This window comes from Oryzias latipes, chromosome 8 (assembly GCF_053564925.1).
Source record: "Oryzias latipes strain Hd-rR chromosome 8, Olatipes_Hd-rR_3.1".
NCBI lineage: Eukaryota > Metazoa > Chordata > Actinopteri > Beloniformes > Adrianichthyidae > Oryzias > Oryzias latipes.
Genome location: NC_136244.1, coordinates 25,481,081 through 25,495,507, shown reverse-complemented (window position 1 = coordinate 25,495,507; position 14,427 = coordinate 25,481,081). Strand labels below are relative to the sequence as shown.

At 40.1% G+C, this 14,427-nt stretch overlaps 1 protein-coding gene across 1 annotated transcript; it reads left to right on the top strand.

The window, feature by feature from the left end:
- The first annotated feature begins 5,496 nt into the window (after positions 1–5,496).
- On the top strand, positions 5,497–14,402 carry gsg1l2a (gsg1-like 2a). Its single transcript, XM_023957313.2, has 5 exons — positions 5,497–6,780; positions 8,384–8,431; positions 10,490–10,642; positions 12,538–12,649; positions 13,168–14,402. Exons 1-5 carry the CDS (start codon positions 6,477–6,479, stop codon positions 13,460–13,462), a joined length of 912 nt encoding a protein of 303 aa, XP_023813081.1. The 5' UTR covers positions 5,497–6,476; the 3' UTR covers positions 13,463–14,402.
- The last annotated feature ends 25 nt before the right edge of the window (positions 14,403–14,427 follow it).

Genomic DNA, 14,427 nt, shown 5'->3' with positions numbered 1-14,427 from the left:
CGTTAGTGTAGAATGTGCGGACATGTGCAGTGTGGCGTAAGGACACGACAGTTTCACCTGTACGTCATGAGTACGTGTGGCGATACACTTACCACGCCGCACGGCAACTTTCATCACATCTCGTACGAACTTCAAGAGAACAATGTTCCCTCGCTATGTCGCGGTTTATCTTTCATTGTCTCGCTGATTTTTTAAAAACCTTTTTTTACCAGCGCACTGCGTTCTGTGTCCTGATTGGCTGTTGACCGTGTCAATCAATCCGTGTCTCCGTACAGAATGTGTTCTGATTGCAAAAATCTTCTATCACGGTCAGAACTTTTATTATAGAAAACTGGATTTTTTTCTCTATGAAGGTTTGAACTTTGAAAACAAACAAACACAAGAGAAAAATGTGAAAATGTCTTCAAAGTGTGTATAGTGAGGAGTTTTACAGCCGTAAAACATCTGGAATACCACTCAAGGGCCCACCGTGAGACGACATCTGGGCTCCCCTTAAGATGCTGCCGCTCCTCTGGACGACGTCCACGGACCCGGACAACCCAAAATTCTGCAGCATCTGATGTGTCTGGGCTAAACCGCCATACAGATGAATGTGAGTAAGGTCTAAACGATTTTTGTTGTTGTTGTTGTGTAGAGATTCAAGACATCTTTACATCTTTACTGAAGAAAAAGGACAAAACCTGTAAAATAAGTTAAAAGATTGCCGACAATAAAAAATAATCATAATCAGGCGGAATTTTTTTGGAAGGATCAGATTTGATCCTTTTTTTTCTGACAGTTCTGGTCAAAGGTCTATGAGTCTATGGCCGTCTATGGGCCATCTGTAAAGCCACGCAGTCAAACATTAACGCCTTTCTCCTTTCCTGTTTATTCATGAGAGCCTCATTTGTCGTCAGTTCCACCCTTCCAGTTGTCCAGCGTTAAACTCCACGTCTATTTAGTGACTTAAGGCCAAACTGGCTCTCTGATGAATCCCGCCACACAGTGGATTCAGATTCTCGTCTTCACACATTACTGTTAATAATTGAGCTCATGTTTTTCAGTAAATCTGACAGGAGAAAAAAATAATTGTGGGGTCGTGATTCGAGCAAGGGGGTTTAAGATGAGATTGATCCAGCATTGGGGGGCCGATTTGAACCCCCAGAGCTGCTTTGACCTCAATGGAATAGGATTACACGCATCTCTGCTGGGGTAATCCTTTGCTAGATTGGAAGACCACCTGCTGCGTGGTTCCACTTTCTCAGAGAGTGAAGGTAATAAAAAAACTTACACGCAAGGTGTGTTCAGTCTGTAAGTGTGATGCTCCACCTCCACAGACCCATACTCTCTTCTGATTGGTTGACTTCTTGGATTATTAGGCTTCCTTTAATTGGATCAAATATGGAAAAGTTTGGTCGAACAACACGAACCCCTCACACCGTATTCTCTTGTCATACACAGACATTTGTTTGCAGTTTTTTTCTGCAGACTCCTGGCCGTTCAAACTCCTCCTGAAGAAGCTTGTTTAGCAAAAATCTTGAGTTCTTTTTTTTTCTTTTTTATAAAAATGTTTAACAAACAGAATCCTCACATCTGCTTCTCTCTCTTTGATAAATAAACTGCATCCACTGCTACCTGTTCCCTCACAGCTAAAAACACGTTCCTTTAGCATCTTGAAGAAAAGCTACTACTTTTTAAACGGCAAAGATTTAAAAGAGGCATCCAGATGACTGTATGACCTTTGAACTGTGTTTATTGTTTGAATGCTGTATAGCATTCAACCCTTTGTTTTCCTCTTATGCTATCTTCCGCCGTTTTTCGGCACTTTCAACTATTAAACTGTTCAGCTCTTTCAGCTTATTACTGCTATGACTTTTGGTTTTTCAAATCCTTGAACTTTTTAAGATATTCCAGGATTTTCCATGATTTTTTCTCCATTGAAATACATGGAGAATTTTTCGTGCAGAAGTTCACAGTTAAACTTCTTCTACAATTTTTCACCTATTTTAACCATTCAACTATTAAAATGTTCAGCTCTTTCATCTTATTCCAGCTATGACATTTTGTCCTTCAAATCCTTGAACTTTTCCAGATAGTCCCAGTTATTCCCGGATTTTCCAATATTTTTGCTCCATTGGCCACACCTTTGCTTCTTTAAACAATTGTAACTTTAACATTCTTTTGGCTACAGACACCGTTCAAACATTGAAATGTTCACAAGGTTTTGGACTTCAATATAAGGCTCAAAATTATTATGGGATGGCAACACCACCTACAGTTTGGCGGCCATTTTTTGCCAAAATGTGAGGCAATTTTAAACTTCTTCAAACTTTCACCTATTTCAATCCTTCTACTATTTCAATGTTCAACTCCTTCAGCTTATTCCTTTCAGCTATTACTTTTGGTCCTTCAAATCTTTGAACTTTTCAAGATATTCCAGGATTTTCCAAGATTTTTGCTCCATTTAAATACATTGAGAATCCTTGAAAACCTTTGGTTCTTTCAACCATTGTAACTTCAACATGCCTTTAGCTAGAGATACCGTTCAAACGTTAAATTGATCACAAGGCTTTGGACTATAAAATAGGTTTAGAAATCATTACGGGATGTCGACACAACCTACTGTTTGGTGGCCATTTTTTGACCAAATCTGAAGCAAATATTGCATTTAACTTCATCCATGGCTGGAACTGAACATATTGAAATTCACTGGATCTGGACATATAAGGAATGTGGGCGTGGTTAGCAAACAAACTTCGTTGCTATGGACGTCCAAAGGTTTACTTTTTCTGATTTGTCTGAAACTGACGTCGATTGGTTCGTCATCCCCAGGCGACCCAAACATAAAATGGTTGCTATGGAGATAGAATTAATAGAAAAGCCGCCATTTTGAAAAAAGTGGATTTTCTATCAACTTAGACATGTAGCTTTTACCAATATGATACTCTCAAACAATGTGTTTTTTTGAGTCGGTTGATGATGCTGATTCCAATGCTAGCACTTTTAGCCATTTTAGCAACATCTTCAAATTTTCAACAGTTCAGCCATTTTTTTGACAATTTCAGCTTTAATGCTTAACTCCTTCTACAAATTTTGACCTATTTTAGACATTCTACTATTACAATGTTCACCTTTTTCAGCTTATTCCTACTAGGACTTTTGATCATTTAACTTTTCAAGGTTTTTCCAGTACAGTTCAGACATTTCTTCAGCAAATTTAGCTTTCATTCAGCAGTACAGCATTCAACCCTGCATTTTCTTCTGGAAATGCAGCTCCTTCTAGTTATAGAAATACATGACAGTCAAGCTATGTTACTACCTCCCTCTACTTTTAATGAAAAGTCAATGTAAATGTGCGTTTTGAGCTTCCACATTCAAAACTCTTTCTTTCTATCACTGCTTTCGGACTCCACGTACAAAACCATCTTTGCCAGTTAAACGTTGAATTTGGACCAATCAGGGACTCGAATTACATAGTGGCATATGGATGGTATCCCTTTTTAATTCCAGGAATTAAATCGAAAATGAAAATTGATCATAGTGGAGGAACTAATATTTGCGGTTTGAGTCCGACCGGAATTATACGACACCCAGTCTTTACTGTATCGGAACAGAGCTGTGAAAGAAAAAGGCCGGAGCAGGATTTGCGAGAATTGTACCCCTTCAATCTTTCACACCAAGCCTCTTCTACTGGAGTTGTCGGGCATTTTTTTATTTTTTCATGAATAATCATCACATTTTATTTTTTTAAATACGCACACATTCATATTGTGGACATGTTAGGTTACATACTTTGATTATTGTTCTAGAGTCTCCTTAATGCATCTGCTTTCATAGACAAATGTATGAACTACATTTACTTTGCTGTATGTTCCATGATAAAAGCACACAAAAACAACACAAATGTGTTCCGTTCCTCTTGATTTCTACATAACTTTGAGTTACAAAAGCTAATCTCTGAGTTTGTCTTCTGCATGTCCACCTTTACAAAAGCTGATGAGATAACCGGATTTTTTTTAACCTTTGAAGGCCTTCCTATACTTTTACATAATCGTGAAGGTTTGATCATAAAGAGCATCCGTGTTTCAGAGATAAACCCCGTCTTTCAAACCTCACATCTGCCGCTCCTACAACAAACTCCCACAGGTGGTGTTACGTAACATTAACCATACAACCGGCTTACTACCTCATAAAGCCGGACTAACTTATCCCGTGTTTGGGCCCTTTATTACATGTCGGCTAATGTTCTACATAATCTCTTTATTTCCTGGGGAATTGCTCGGTTGTCTTGATTTGTGCACGCAAAAACATGCTCAAAAAGAACATCAGCTGCAGCTGGAAGGGAAAGACAGGAAAAAAAACATGTCAATGGAATTTTGCTGCTACAAAGTCCATCCGTGTAATAGTCAAATACAGAAACGTTTTGTGAATGTAGAAACTGCGATAAACCATTAATGGTTGAGTTTGACAAGCTTTTACTGACCTACATCTGAATAATCCTGGACTGCACATTGTGATGTTCGTCCCATTTTCAATATTTTAAATTTTTTAAATTACAATTATAATGTCTTCATACAGCTCTGTCAGGTGCACTCCTTCAGATTAGTAAAAAAAAAAAAAACACTTCAAAGAAGAAATCCAAAATTTAGTTAACACGGTTCCCTCGATGTATAGCAATTCAGTTTACTCATCTTCATTTTTACTGCATACTGTGTCCTGATTGGCTACAGACTATCGATCAACATCTGTGCCGTTTCTTCTCTACAGAATGTTTTCAGTTAAAAATTTACATAAATCTTCTATGTGACTCATTTTTCTGTGAATTTTGAAAGTTTAAACAAGAGAGAAAAGTGTGAAAATGTCTGAGAAAGGTCCATTAAGTATTTAGTGAGGAGTTTCACGTTTCACGGCCTTTAAACAACTAGAATTTTTTTTTTTGGGGGGGGGGGGGGGGGGGGGGGGGAATCCACAACTGCTTTGTTGATTTTGTGTATCGCATGTTATTTTTCGAATGTAACTCATAATAATCACAATAAACAACGCACAACTGTTTACACTTTACCAGCAAAAGTTCTGAGTTTCTCCATGTAATCCACAGAGTCATTTGTTCAACTTTAAAGGTTTCTACAAGGTCAGAGCCTAAATTACTTGTGGTGTTCTACAAGGCTTCATTCTGGGTTCCCTACTTTTGATAATTAACATGCTAAGGCTACGCCTCGAATATAACAAAATTAGGTAATATGCAGATGACACTCTCATTTCTAACTCATCATCAGGTGACTTTGGGCCTGTGTGGAGGATTCTGAGGATCATTTAAAATTAAATTAAATTCCCACTATCTGTCACACACCTTGTGTGCGAAATTTGTTCTCCGCATTTGACCCATCCCCTGAGGGAGCAGTGAGCTGCAGACGAGCCACGCTCGGGAGGCAGTAGCGTTAAGGGTCTTGCCCCAGGACCCTCACTGGGTGATGTTAATTGCTCGCTATTGATACGGTAATTGCCCCGTTACCATTGTCCTTCATTCCCCTCCGGGAATTGAACCCTGAAAGGTAGCCTTTCACCTTACCAACCGAGCTACCCAGCCTGTTTCCTGCTTGCCGTACTCTAATGCTAATGCTCAGAAGAAATTCATTTGTACAGTTTTCAGGCCCCACAGGTGTCTCCTTTTGGTTCTTAGATGCTTTTACAGAGTTCAACCTCAGGGCTGAACAACAAGGCTGGACAGTGGTTGTGTCTTTACTTGTGTAAAGCAGCTTAAGTGACTCTTTTTCCTTTGTTTTGAAGGCTATAACTGATCTTGTCCTTTATTTTTAGGTAGAAACAAAAATTTATGCTAGAGGTTTGGTTTCTAGTTTCTGGCAGAATGGATCGTTCTAAATAGATGATTGATCTCAAATATATCTGAGGGATTACACTGTCTGTTTACAAGACAGCAGAGATGGAAGTGGGATTGTGGGAAGGTGTTTATGACCATCATCATCTGAGCCTTGAGGAACACGAGGAGATCTGACACCCAAACACAAGCGTCCACGGGAAGATCTTCATCCAACCGGACGCATTCTGTCATCCCTCCGCAGCTGCAATCAATCAAAGCAGCCATAGCCTTGTTTTGGATTAAAATCTGATCCCGTGGTCCGCTCAAAGGAAGCCCGGAGTAATTTGTCATTTGTAATGGATAATATTCCATGAAAAGATTTGTAAAAAGGGGAGGAGCGATGGGAAAACTGCACAGAGCGAGCAGTGCAGTTCAGATGAAGACGATGAAGACTGCCATGGGTTTCCACTGTTCCTGTGGAGGTGCCGAGGCTTTCAGAGCAGGTGGAAGAACTTCAGGGGAACCAGAGGCAGAACGCTCACGTCACCCTCAGCTGAGGAGTCCCGACAAGATTATGAAGATTTGACATATCTGCTGGGAGGCAAAAACACCGCGGCTACATATCAAAAGCTGGGATTAGTTGCCTTTTCATCCCCTGTCCTCCGGGCCGGCCTCCACCATGGGGCTTGAGCGCGGGCGGCGGGCTTCCCTGGCAATCACCTTCAACTTCGTGGCGCTCACTTTCGCCGTGTCAGCGGTGACCACCAGCTACTGGTGCGAAGGGACCAGGAAGGTGGCCAAGCCCTTCTGCACGGGTCCTCCAGCCAAGGCCAAGCAGTGGTTCTGCATCCGCTTCAACAGCACCAACATGAACGACAGCCGGCAGGTGCAGTACATCTTTGAGACCGGAGAGGAGAAGTTCCTCCTGAAGAAGTTCCACGCCGGGATCTTTTTCACCTGCGAGCAGGCCTCCGACATGAAAGGTAGGACGAGCAGGAGACCTCCAACATACAACAGGACGTGAGGATGGGGAAGATCGGCATGTTTTTTATGGGAACGCTGTTTCTAAGATCACTTTAAAACAACCTGAGACCAAATGAAACATTTTTCTTTGACGTTGATTTTTTGGGGGTTTTATTTGTAGCAGAAATGACACCATGGAAGGGAAAGACACAGAAGACATGTGTGAAACCGTTATTTAAATACAGTTCAAACATAGTGTGTAGCTAAAGCGCAGAAATGCTCTGGAACATGAGGAAAGAGGGATTTCATGCAGACAAACAGCTGATTCTGTCACCAAACAGGAAAACTGCCAGATAAGAAGCGTTTCTGTGGCGTTACATGAAAGCCGTGCACGGCACTCGCTCCCATAAGCTACAAAAAGGACAAACCGTCTTATTCTGACGATGTTTGAATACCGAGACTTTAAAGCAAAAATCACAAAAACAAGCTGCACACACCTCAACAACAGTAACACAAATATTACTTTAGGTGTCACATTTTTTGCATTCATAAAGGATGTTATTTAGCATTTTGGTCTCTTTGTCTTTCTATGTAATAAACCAAGAAGACAAATAAAATGACATAATACTAATACTATTATATACCTATATATATATGTACTTTTTGTTGTTGTCATAGTTGCCTGGGACTGAAGGAGTAAGCTTAAATAAACTCCTTTTTCAAACATGTTGATTTTCCTAAGTTCTGGCACTTTTTTCCTCGAATAACTAAATGAATGAATGTTGTGATCAGAGTACATTGATTTATCCATTATAATATGTTTAAAGTTAAAATAAACGTAGCCAAACCAAACCAATTTAGAAGAAATACAAATATTAATTAAATATATGTCAGCGTGATTTTAATTGAGGAGGGCCTGAGTTAGTCTAACAAAGGCCAAAAATCAAATGTTTTACCAGAACCTTAGTTTTTTTAATGCTTTTTGACAGTTTTTAATGTTGTAACGATGAGATAATGTTTCATATTTTTTTCCAGTAAAACGCATCGTTGCGTCCTCAGAAGAGGTTTGCGCTTCAAGGGGATCTAGATTTTACATGATTGTGTATTTATCTACCCACAATCCTTTTGTTGTAATCTAGACCCAATCTCAGTTTTCAGAGAACTCTAATAATCTCATTTATAATCTTTACTTTGAGTATTGCCCCTTTACAGCTCAAAAAAAAGAGAAAACGAAATTCTGATCATTTTTATGTGTTCAGATTAATAAATTCAGATAATAATGATTATTAGATCCTTAGTTACAAGCGTCGGATTCAATCAGGCTTTTCCAACCAAAATCAAGATCTTAAGGACATATTTCTTCCTTAAAGTTTCTTTTAGATAAATACGGTTTTCCCTGGATAAAATCTTCAATATTTCCTAAAGTCTAATTATTCAAGTAACTAGCTTTCCTTTAAATAAAATTAATACTAAACATCTTTAGTCAAATAAAAACTATTTCTGTTTTTAACAAAACCTCAGTTTGTGAAGCTGAACTTTCTTACCAGCAACAGCCGGACGTTTTAGTACGACTTTGTTCTTAACAACACTCGACAACGACGGTTTCCTGTTTTGTGTTCTCAGGGTACGACTGTCGACGCTTCGCTGATGTCGCACCTGAGCACGAAAAAGGTTGGTGAGATTGTCACGAGTTTCAGGCAAACACGCCCACAAAATGTTCGTACAATCACGAGTTTTAAAAAAAATAACTGAGGAAGTATTTTGATTTTCATAAATCTTCAAGTATTGTGTTAAATCTCTGCTGTGTTTCACAAAACAATGATTTCTCGTGTAAAGCTTTTGGTGACAGTTTAAACTATCGTATAACAATTATTATTACCACTGTTTATAATATTAGTTAATAATTATACATTAATATATAACAATTGTTATATAACAATTTATTTTCTATTATTTTTCTACAATTATTATTATATATTAATTATTATATGACCATTATTAACCAAAATAATTATTAAGACTTGGTATATGATAAATATTAACTATGGTAACTTCATGTTTATGAGGCTCAATAGCTGAAAATATTAATTCCAGACAAACAACCGTATAAATTAATGCTTATTGCTTTGCAAATATATATACACTAATATGTAGTTTATGTAAACACAAGCTTTTATTAATGCTTCGTAATGCTTTATGAAAGGTGGAATGCCGAACATTAGTTCATACACTTAGTAATGCAGAGACCACATTAGTTATGAGTTAATTCATGCTTTATTATGCATAACCTATGTTAACCATTGAGCGTTACTGCAAAGTGTTTTTCTTGAAGCTTTGATTGATTTAACATCTGTCGTCATAGTTCCAGTTTATTTATGTAGTTTCACTAGAATTGTGAGGATTCATGAAAACAGCCACAGCGCTGGCGTGACCTTACCGCCCCAGGTAACCGTTTTTCTGCTTCACAGTGTTTGTCGTCCGCTTCACTTTGACACGACGGGGACAAAGTCTTGTCTCTTTTCTAACCGCATATTTGTAAAAGTCAGGAGATCCTGGCTTCCAGGCCGAGATTTGGATCATTTTCCAGTTTACACTCATTTGGCAGAGGAACTCAACCAGAAGGAACCGGAAGTCATAGAATAAAAGGTCCATGGAACAAACGGGAACCTCAGCAGTGAGCGGAAGAACCAATCACAGATGACTGGCTCCGCCTCCTCCCTTCTTTAGCCGCGTTTAAAGCAAGCGGTCACCGTTTGTTGGTCTGACATGAACGTCACGTTTCAGGAGGTTCCACATGTTTGGCTTTGGTCCCAATCCAAACTTTTCTCAACTACGTTTTTGATCCTAGCCCACACCATCACACTGCCACCATCTGACATTGCAGAGCTGTCTTGTGTTGTTGTTTTTTTGCCACACTTTCCTTCTGCAATTCAGAAATCACCAGAAAAATCTGGATTCTTCTATGAGGGTTGGACTCCTCCACATCTGGACAAATGTCTGTTAGACAGAAGAGACAGAGGAACCTTCTGGAAGGTGTCTGTTCTGCTGACCTCCAGCCAAGCATGCTGGTGGTAGTATGGTGGTGTGGGCTTCCCTTGCAGCTTCGGGTTTTTGGCTGCTTGTTACGAGTGATGGAATCAGAACTCCAGACAGAAAAGCCTCAGGGAGAACGTCCTCTCCAGTAACTCTGAGTGGTTCCTCAGATGGAGATGATGGACATCTTCTGAGTGGATGGAAGAAAAGTGTGGATTTCATGATCTAGTTTCAGTTTTTAGGATTTTAACAACACGGAAGCCCGAAAAGCCCACATGTTTGCTTTGACTTTAACGTTTCGTGGAACCTGGTGGCTTGAACGAACGTCACCGGGGGGGGGTTGAACGCCGGTGAAGATGAACTGAACTGAGGAGAAAAGACAACACCATGCGTCCGGTTTTCTCCGCCCCGTGAGTTGACGGTTGAGCAAAGGTTCACCTCGAGTTCCTCTGAGGGTCACAAAGGAAAGATCCACGCCTTTCATGGCGTTTTAACGGGTCCTGGGTCAGGATCATGAAGTCTGCTCGACAGTCTTCTGTCACAATGATGAAGATGAAGCTCAGATGTTCACCGGTGGTCGATGTAGTGCAGATTCTGCATAAATATTGATCAAAACTGTATTTATTTACAAGACTGTCAAAGGAATGTGTTGTCTAGGTGTGTTGTTGTCTGAAACCTGCTTGTTTGTGTGGTCAGGTGTGCTGTGGCTGTGCGTCGTGGCGGAGAGCCTGTACCTCAGCCTCCTCTTCATCGGGGGCTGCATGATGATCCTGGAACAGTGTCCCTGCTTCAGCATCATGAACAAGCTGAAACTGAGTGCCTTCGCCGCCATGCTCACCGCCCTGTCAGGTAGCTGCGCCGCTTCTCACGGCCTCTCTTTCTGTCGCTTTCTTCCCGACCAACGATGAAGAGGAAGAGCAGGGCAGCGGGTCATGCTGAGGAAGATGAGGCAGCAGCTGACTGCTCTGCGCTGTGCTCGCTCGCTTCCTCAGAGGATTTGCTGGTTTGTGGACTAATCCGATTGGAACCGGGGCAGTGGTTTTGGGCCGTGCCAAAACCAGCCCAGTGGAGCTCCATCCCCCCCCCCCATGCCCCCCCCCCACCCCCCTGTTGTTGTGAGTTAATCCTGAGGAAATCAGCTGACCGCTAGCCGGGAAGGGGGCAGAAGGAGCTGAGAAAATCACTTAGATTTCATACTTCTTTTCTGGCTTTTGAAGGAAATGTCATTTTTATTTGGTAAATATGTAAACGGACCACTTTCACTGTAAAAAGCAGCTTGTTTATGGTCACTTTATTTTTTTTAAACCCTTAAAAATACTAATTAAAGACTTTCTAAAAGATGGAGAAAAAAACAAATAGGTTTTAATAAAAGTATGTTTGCAATTTTCATTCCAACGTTCAAAATCAGGAGTGTGTGAAAAACAGAAAAACTACTTCCTGGTGAGAAAAATACGCCAAATATTTTCTACAACTGTGGTTTAGCTTTCAGATAGAAGTCAGAATGAGACGGCGTGGAGGTCCGTTCCATTTTAACGTGATGGACTCTCTGCTGATTCTGTCGCTCTCCAAAGACATTAAAGGTGTGTTCAGACTGGACAGGGAACCAGAGTTCGTTTCCCCTGCTCATCAAATGCTCGTTTTCAGTCTGAACACACCCAAGCGGACCCGGGACCGGGACCGGGAGCCGTTCTTTCCAGGCGGTCTCGGTTCGTCTCCATTTGGACTGAGTTTTGGTTCCCTCAGAGTTTCCTCTCTCTGCAATCGGAGAGGAACAACTGAACCAAACGGCCACCGTAACTGAGATACCAGGATGGAAACAAGCAGCTGAAAGAAAACAGCTTTAACATGATTCACATCTCCGTAACCGTCATGCAGCAGAAGAAAGTTTTGTACCTGACGTTGATACAAATGCTCAAAATTGATCAGCAAAAGATCAAGTTTATCCCGACAAGGTCTGTAAAGCGCAGGACCTCCTGTTTTCCTTTCTTTGTTGTCCGTCCTCAGCCTGCTTTCAACGGGGAAGTAAATGGAGCCGAGTCAGTTCACAGAGTTACTCACCAAGAACCAGCGACTATCTGAGAACTGGACTGAGTGTGAGCTCATCCACAGGAAATGCTTTACTTCCAGCCAAATGAAGTCAATCAGGAGCCATTTTTCATGATACGGACACCGCCATGTTGGAGCCAGACGTTGATCGGTGGGATTCTAAGGCAACCACTCTGGCCAATCAGGAGTGAGCTTGTTGGAAGACCACACCCCTACCACTTGAAAGCAGGCTTCACGAAATCTGTCAATCAAACATTATGAATGTTGAACACGGGGGCCAGCAGGCTCCACCCACTTTTATTGAGGCATCTGATTGGCCAGTTTATGACTTGGATGAATTGAGCAACAGAAAAAAAAGAGGATTATGAAGAACATTTTAAATTTTTTTTGCTTATTTATCTAAAGACGTTTATGCGATTTTGGCCTCTAGGAACCACTTCCTGTTTGGAACGCCAGGGTGCCGATTTAAACATCAATATAGAAAAGAAAAGCAGAATCCAATTTTTGGATAACCAGCATCATTTTAAATGTAAAAGTTAAATATTGCGTCTAAATATGGATCCATTAATAAAGCATAAAGCTAAATGTTAAATCTTTGCATCTATTTGCATGTCTTCCTGCAGTGATTTCATCAACCTGTTTGAAGGACGGGTGATCAGTCAGTAAGTTTTACTGCAAATGTTTTTTGCATTTCTCAGGCCTCTGCGGGATGGTGGCCCACATGATGTTTACCACAGCGTTTCATCTGGCCGTCTCTTTGGGTCCGGTGGACTGGAGGCCCAAGTCCTGGGACTACAGCTGGTCTTACGCGTAAGAACTTGTGATAGACGCGTCTGCAAGTTGCTTTTATCCCTAAGAAAGAATCTGCACACTGAAAATGTCCCTCTGAAAAACAAGACAAAAATAAAGAATACGAGTTATCCCCCCGTCTCAAGAGTCCAAAAATCCACCAATGGAACTCCTAAAATTGCAATATGAAAGTTTTTTTTTTTTAAATAAGTTGTGATGTTCTGCTGTTTTAAGACGAAATAAAATCTTGCATTTAGCCACAAACAAAAAAAACATTGTTATACTATTCTACTAATTGGACATATCATTTCAGAGAATAGTTATTTTTTTCTTTTTTCAGGTAAATATATGCATTTGTCTTCTCAAATCTGTTCCTTTTAGATCTATAGTCTAACTGTTCGTCTTTCTAGACCATAATCATCTAAAAGTAACACTGAAAAAGTTAGTTGAATTTTTTTCCTAGAAACTCTAAAAGACTGGATGATGTTTTGTGTCCTGGCAGTGAACGTCTTCCTCTAATTGCGTCCTTTTTCTCTCAGCTTAGCGTGGTGCTCCTTCGGTACCTGCATGGGTTCTGCAGTGACGGCGCTGAACCGGTACACCAAGACCATCGTAGAGTTTAAATACAAGCGACGGAACATCGAGAAGAGCCTGATGGTGAAGGAGAAGATGATGGAGATGGACCTCCCAGAACCCATGTGGGACATGTACTTGACTGCTGTGGCAGAGGCCCCCACCGAACTCCTGATCAACGGCCACAAACCGTCCACTGGGGAGCCGTGCGTGGATGAGGAGGACGGCCGAAGCCAACGGCACGGAGAGGCGTACTGCTGAGGACAGCATGCGTCTCTGCTGAGGACTGAACCGAGGTTGGCTCCAAAACTGTTCAGAATGTTCCAGAAGAATGTTGTTCTCACTCATCCCTGGAAGAAGCAGGTTTATGGCTTCTGCAATGAAAGGGGTTGGCTTCTGTTCTCTCTCTCTTTTTTTTGTGCTTTAGGGGAGCGCGTCTTCAGGATTTAAACTGCATTAAAATTCTTCAGAAGTGCATGCAACTGATGCAACTAAAAACATATGGAGCAATATTTATGCCATCACGTTGCAAATAAAAATATCAAATATTTGCTTTCAATTTCTTTTGCTTTCAAATTTTTTATCTTTGCAGTCAAAAGGTTTTTACAATTTTTTTTTTTGGCTTTCAAATTTTTTTTCTCAACAATTTTTATTTTTGCTTTCAGAAACTTTTTTTTCAAAAATTTCTTTTATGCTTTCAATTCTTTTTTTTTTGCTCTCAATTTTTGTTTTGCGTTCAATTTTTTTTTTTTGCTTTCAAAACTTTTATTTTTGCTGTCAAAAACTTTTTTCAAATTTGTTTAATTGCTTTCAAACATTTTTTTGGTTTTAAAAACTTTTCTATTTTTTTTTTGGCTTTTAGTTTTTTTTTCTTGCGATCAAAAAAATTGTTTGCGTTTGCAAAACAAACGTTTTCACATGCGTTGTGTCTCATCTCGCTTTTTTCCTATCTTTGATTTTGCTCACGTAGGTTTAAGTTTAGGGTGACATGACCGCAAATATTTAATATTTTCATTTGCATCTTAGAAACCTTTGTGTGCAACGTGATGGCATAAATATCACTTCATAAAAACACAAAAACCGTAGATAAATCACTGAAAATCCTTTAATATAAAAGAAAATGCAAAAAAAGCTGTAAGAAAAAAAAAACAAAGTTATGCAAGACTGCAATGAAAGAGTAATAAAATAAAGTAATGTGTTTGAATATGGAAGTAATACAAGAGATT

What these genes read in the sequence shown, in the direction of transcription:
- gsg1l2a (XM_023957313.2), top strand. Translation starts at nt 6,477, where the DNA reads ATGGGGCTTGAGCGCGGGCGGCGGGCTTCCCTGGCAATCACCTTCAAC. An exon ending in GCAGGCCTCCGACATGAAAG is followed by an intron (nt 6,781 to 8,383) that starts GTAGGACGAGCA and finishes TTGTGTTCTCAG; the next exon opens with GGTACGACTGTCGACGCTTC. An exon ending in CATGCTCACCGCCCTGTCAG is followed by an intron (nt 10,643 to 12,537) that starts GTAGCTGCGCCG and finishes TGCATTTCTCAG; the next exon opens with GCCTCTGCGGGATGGTGGCC.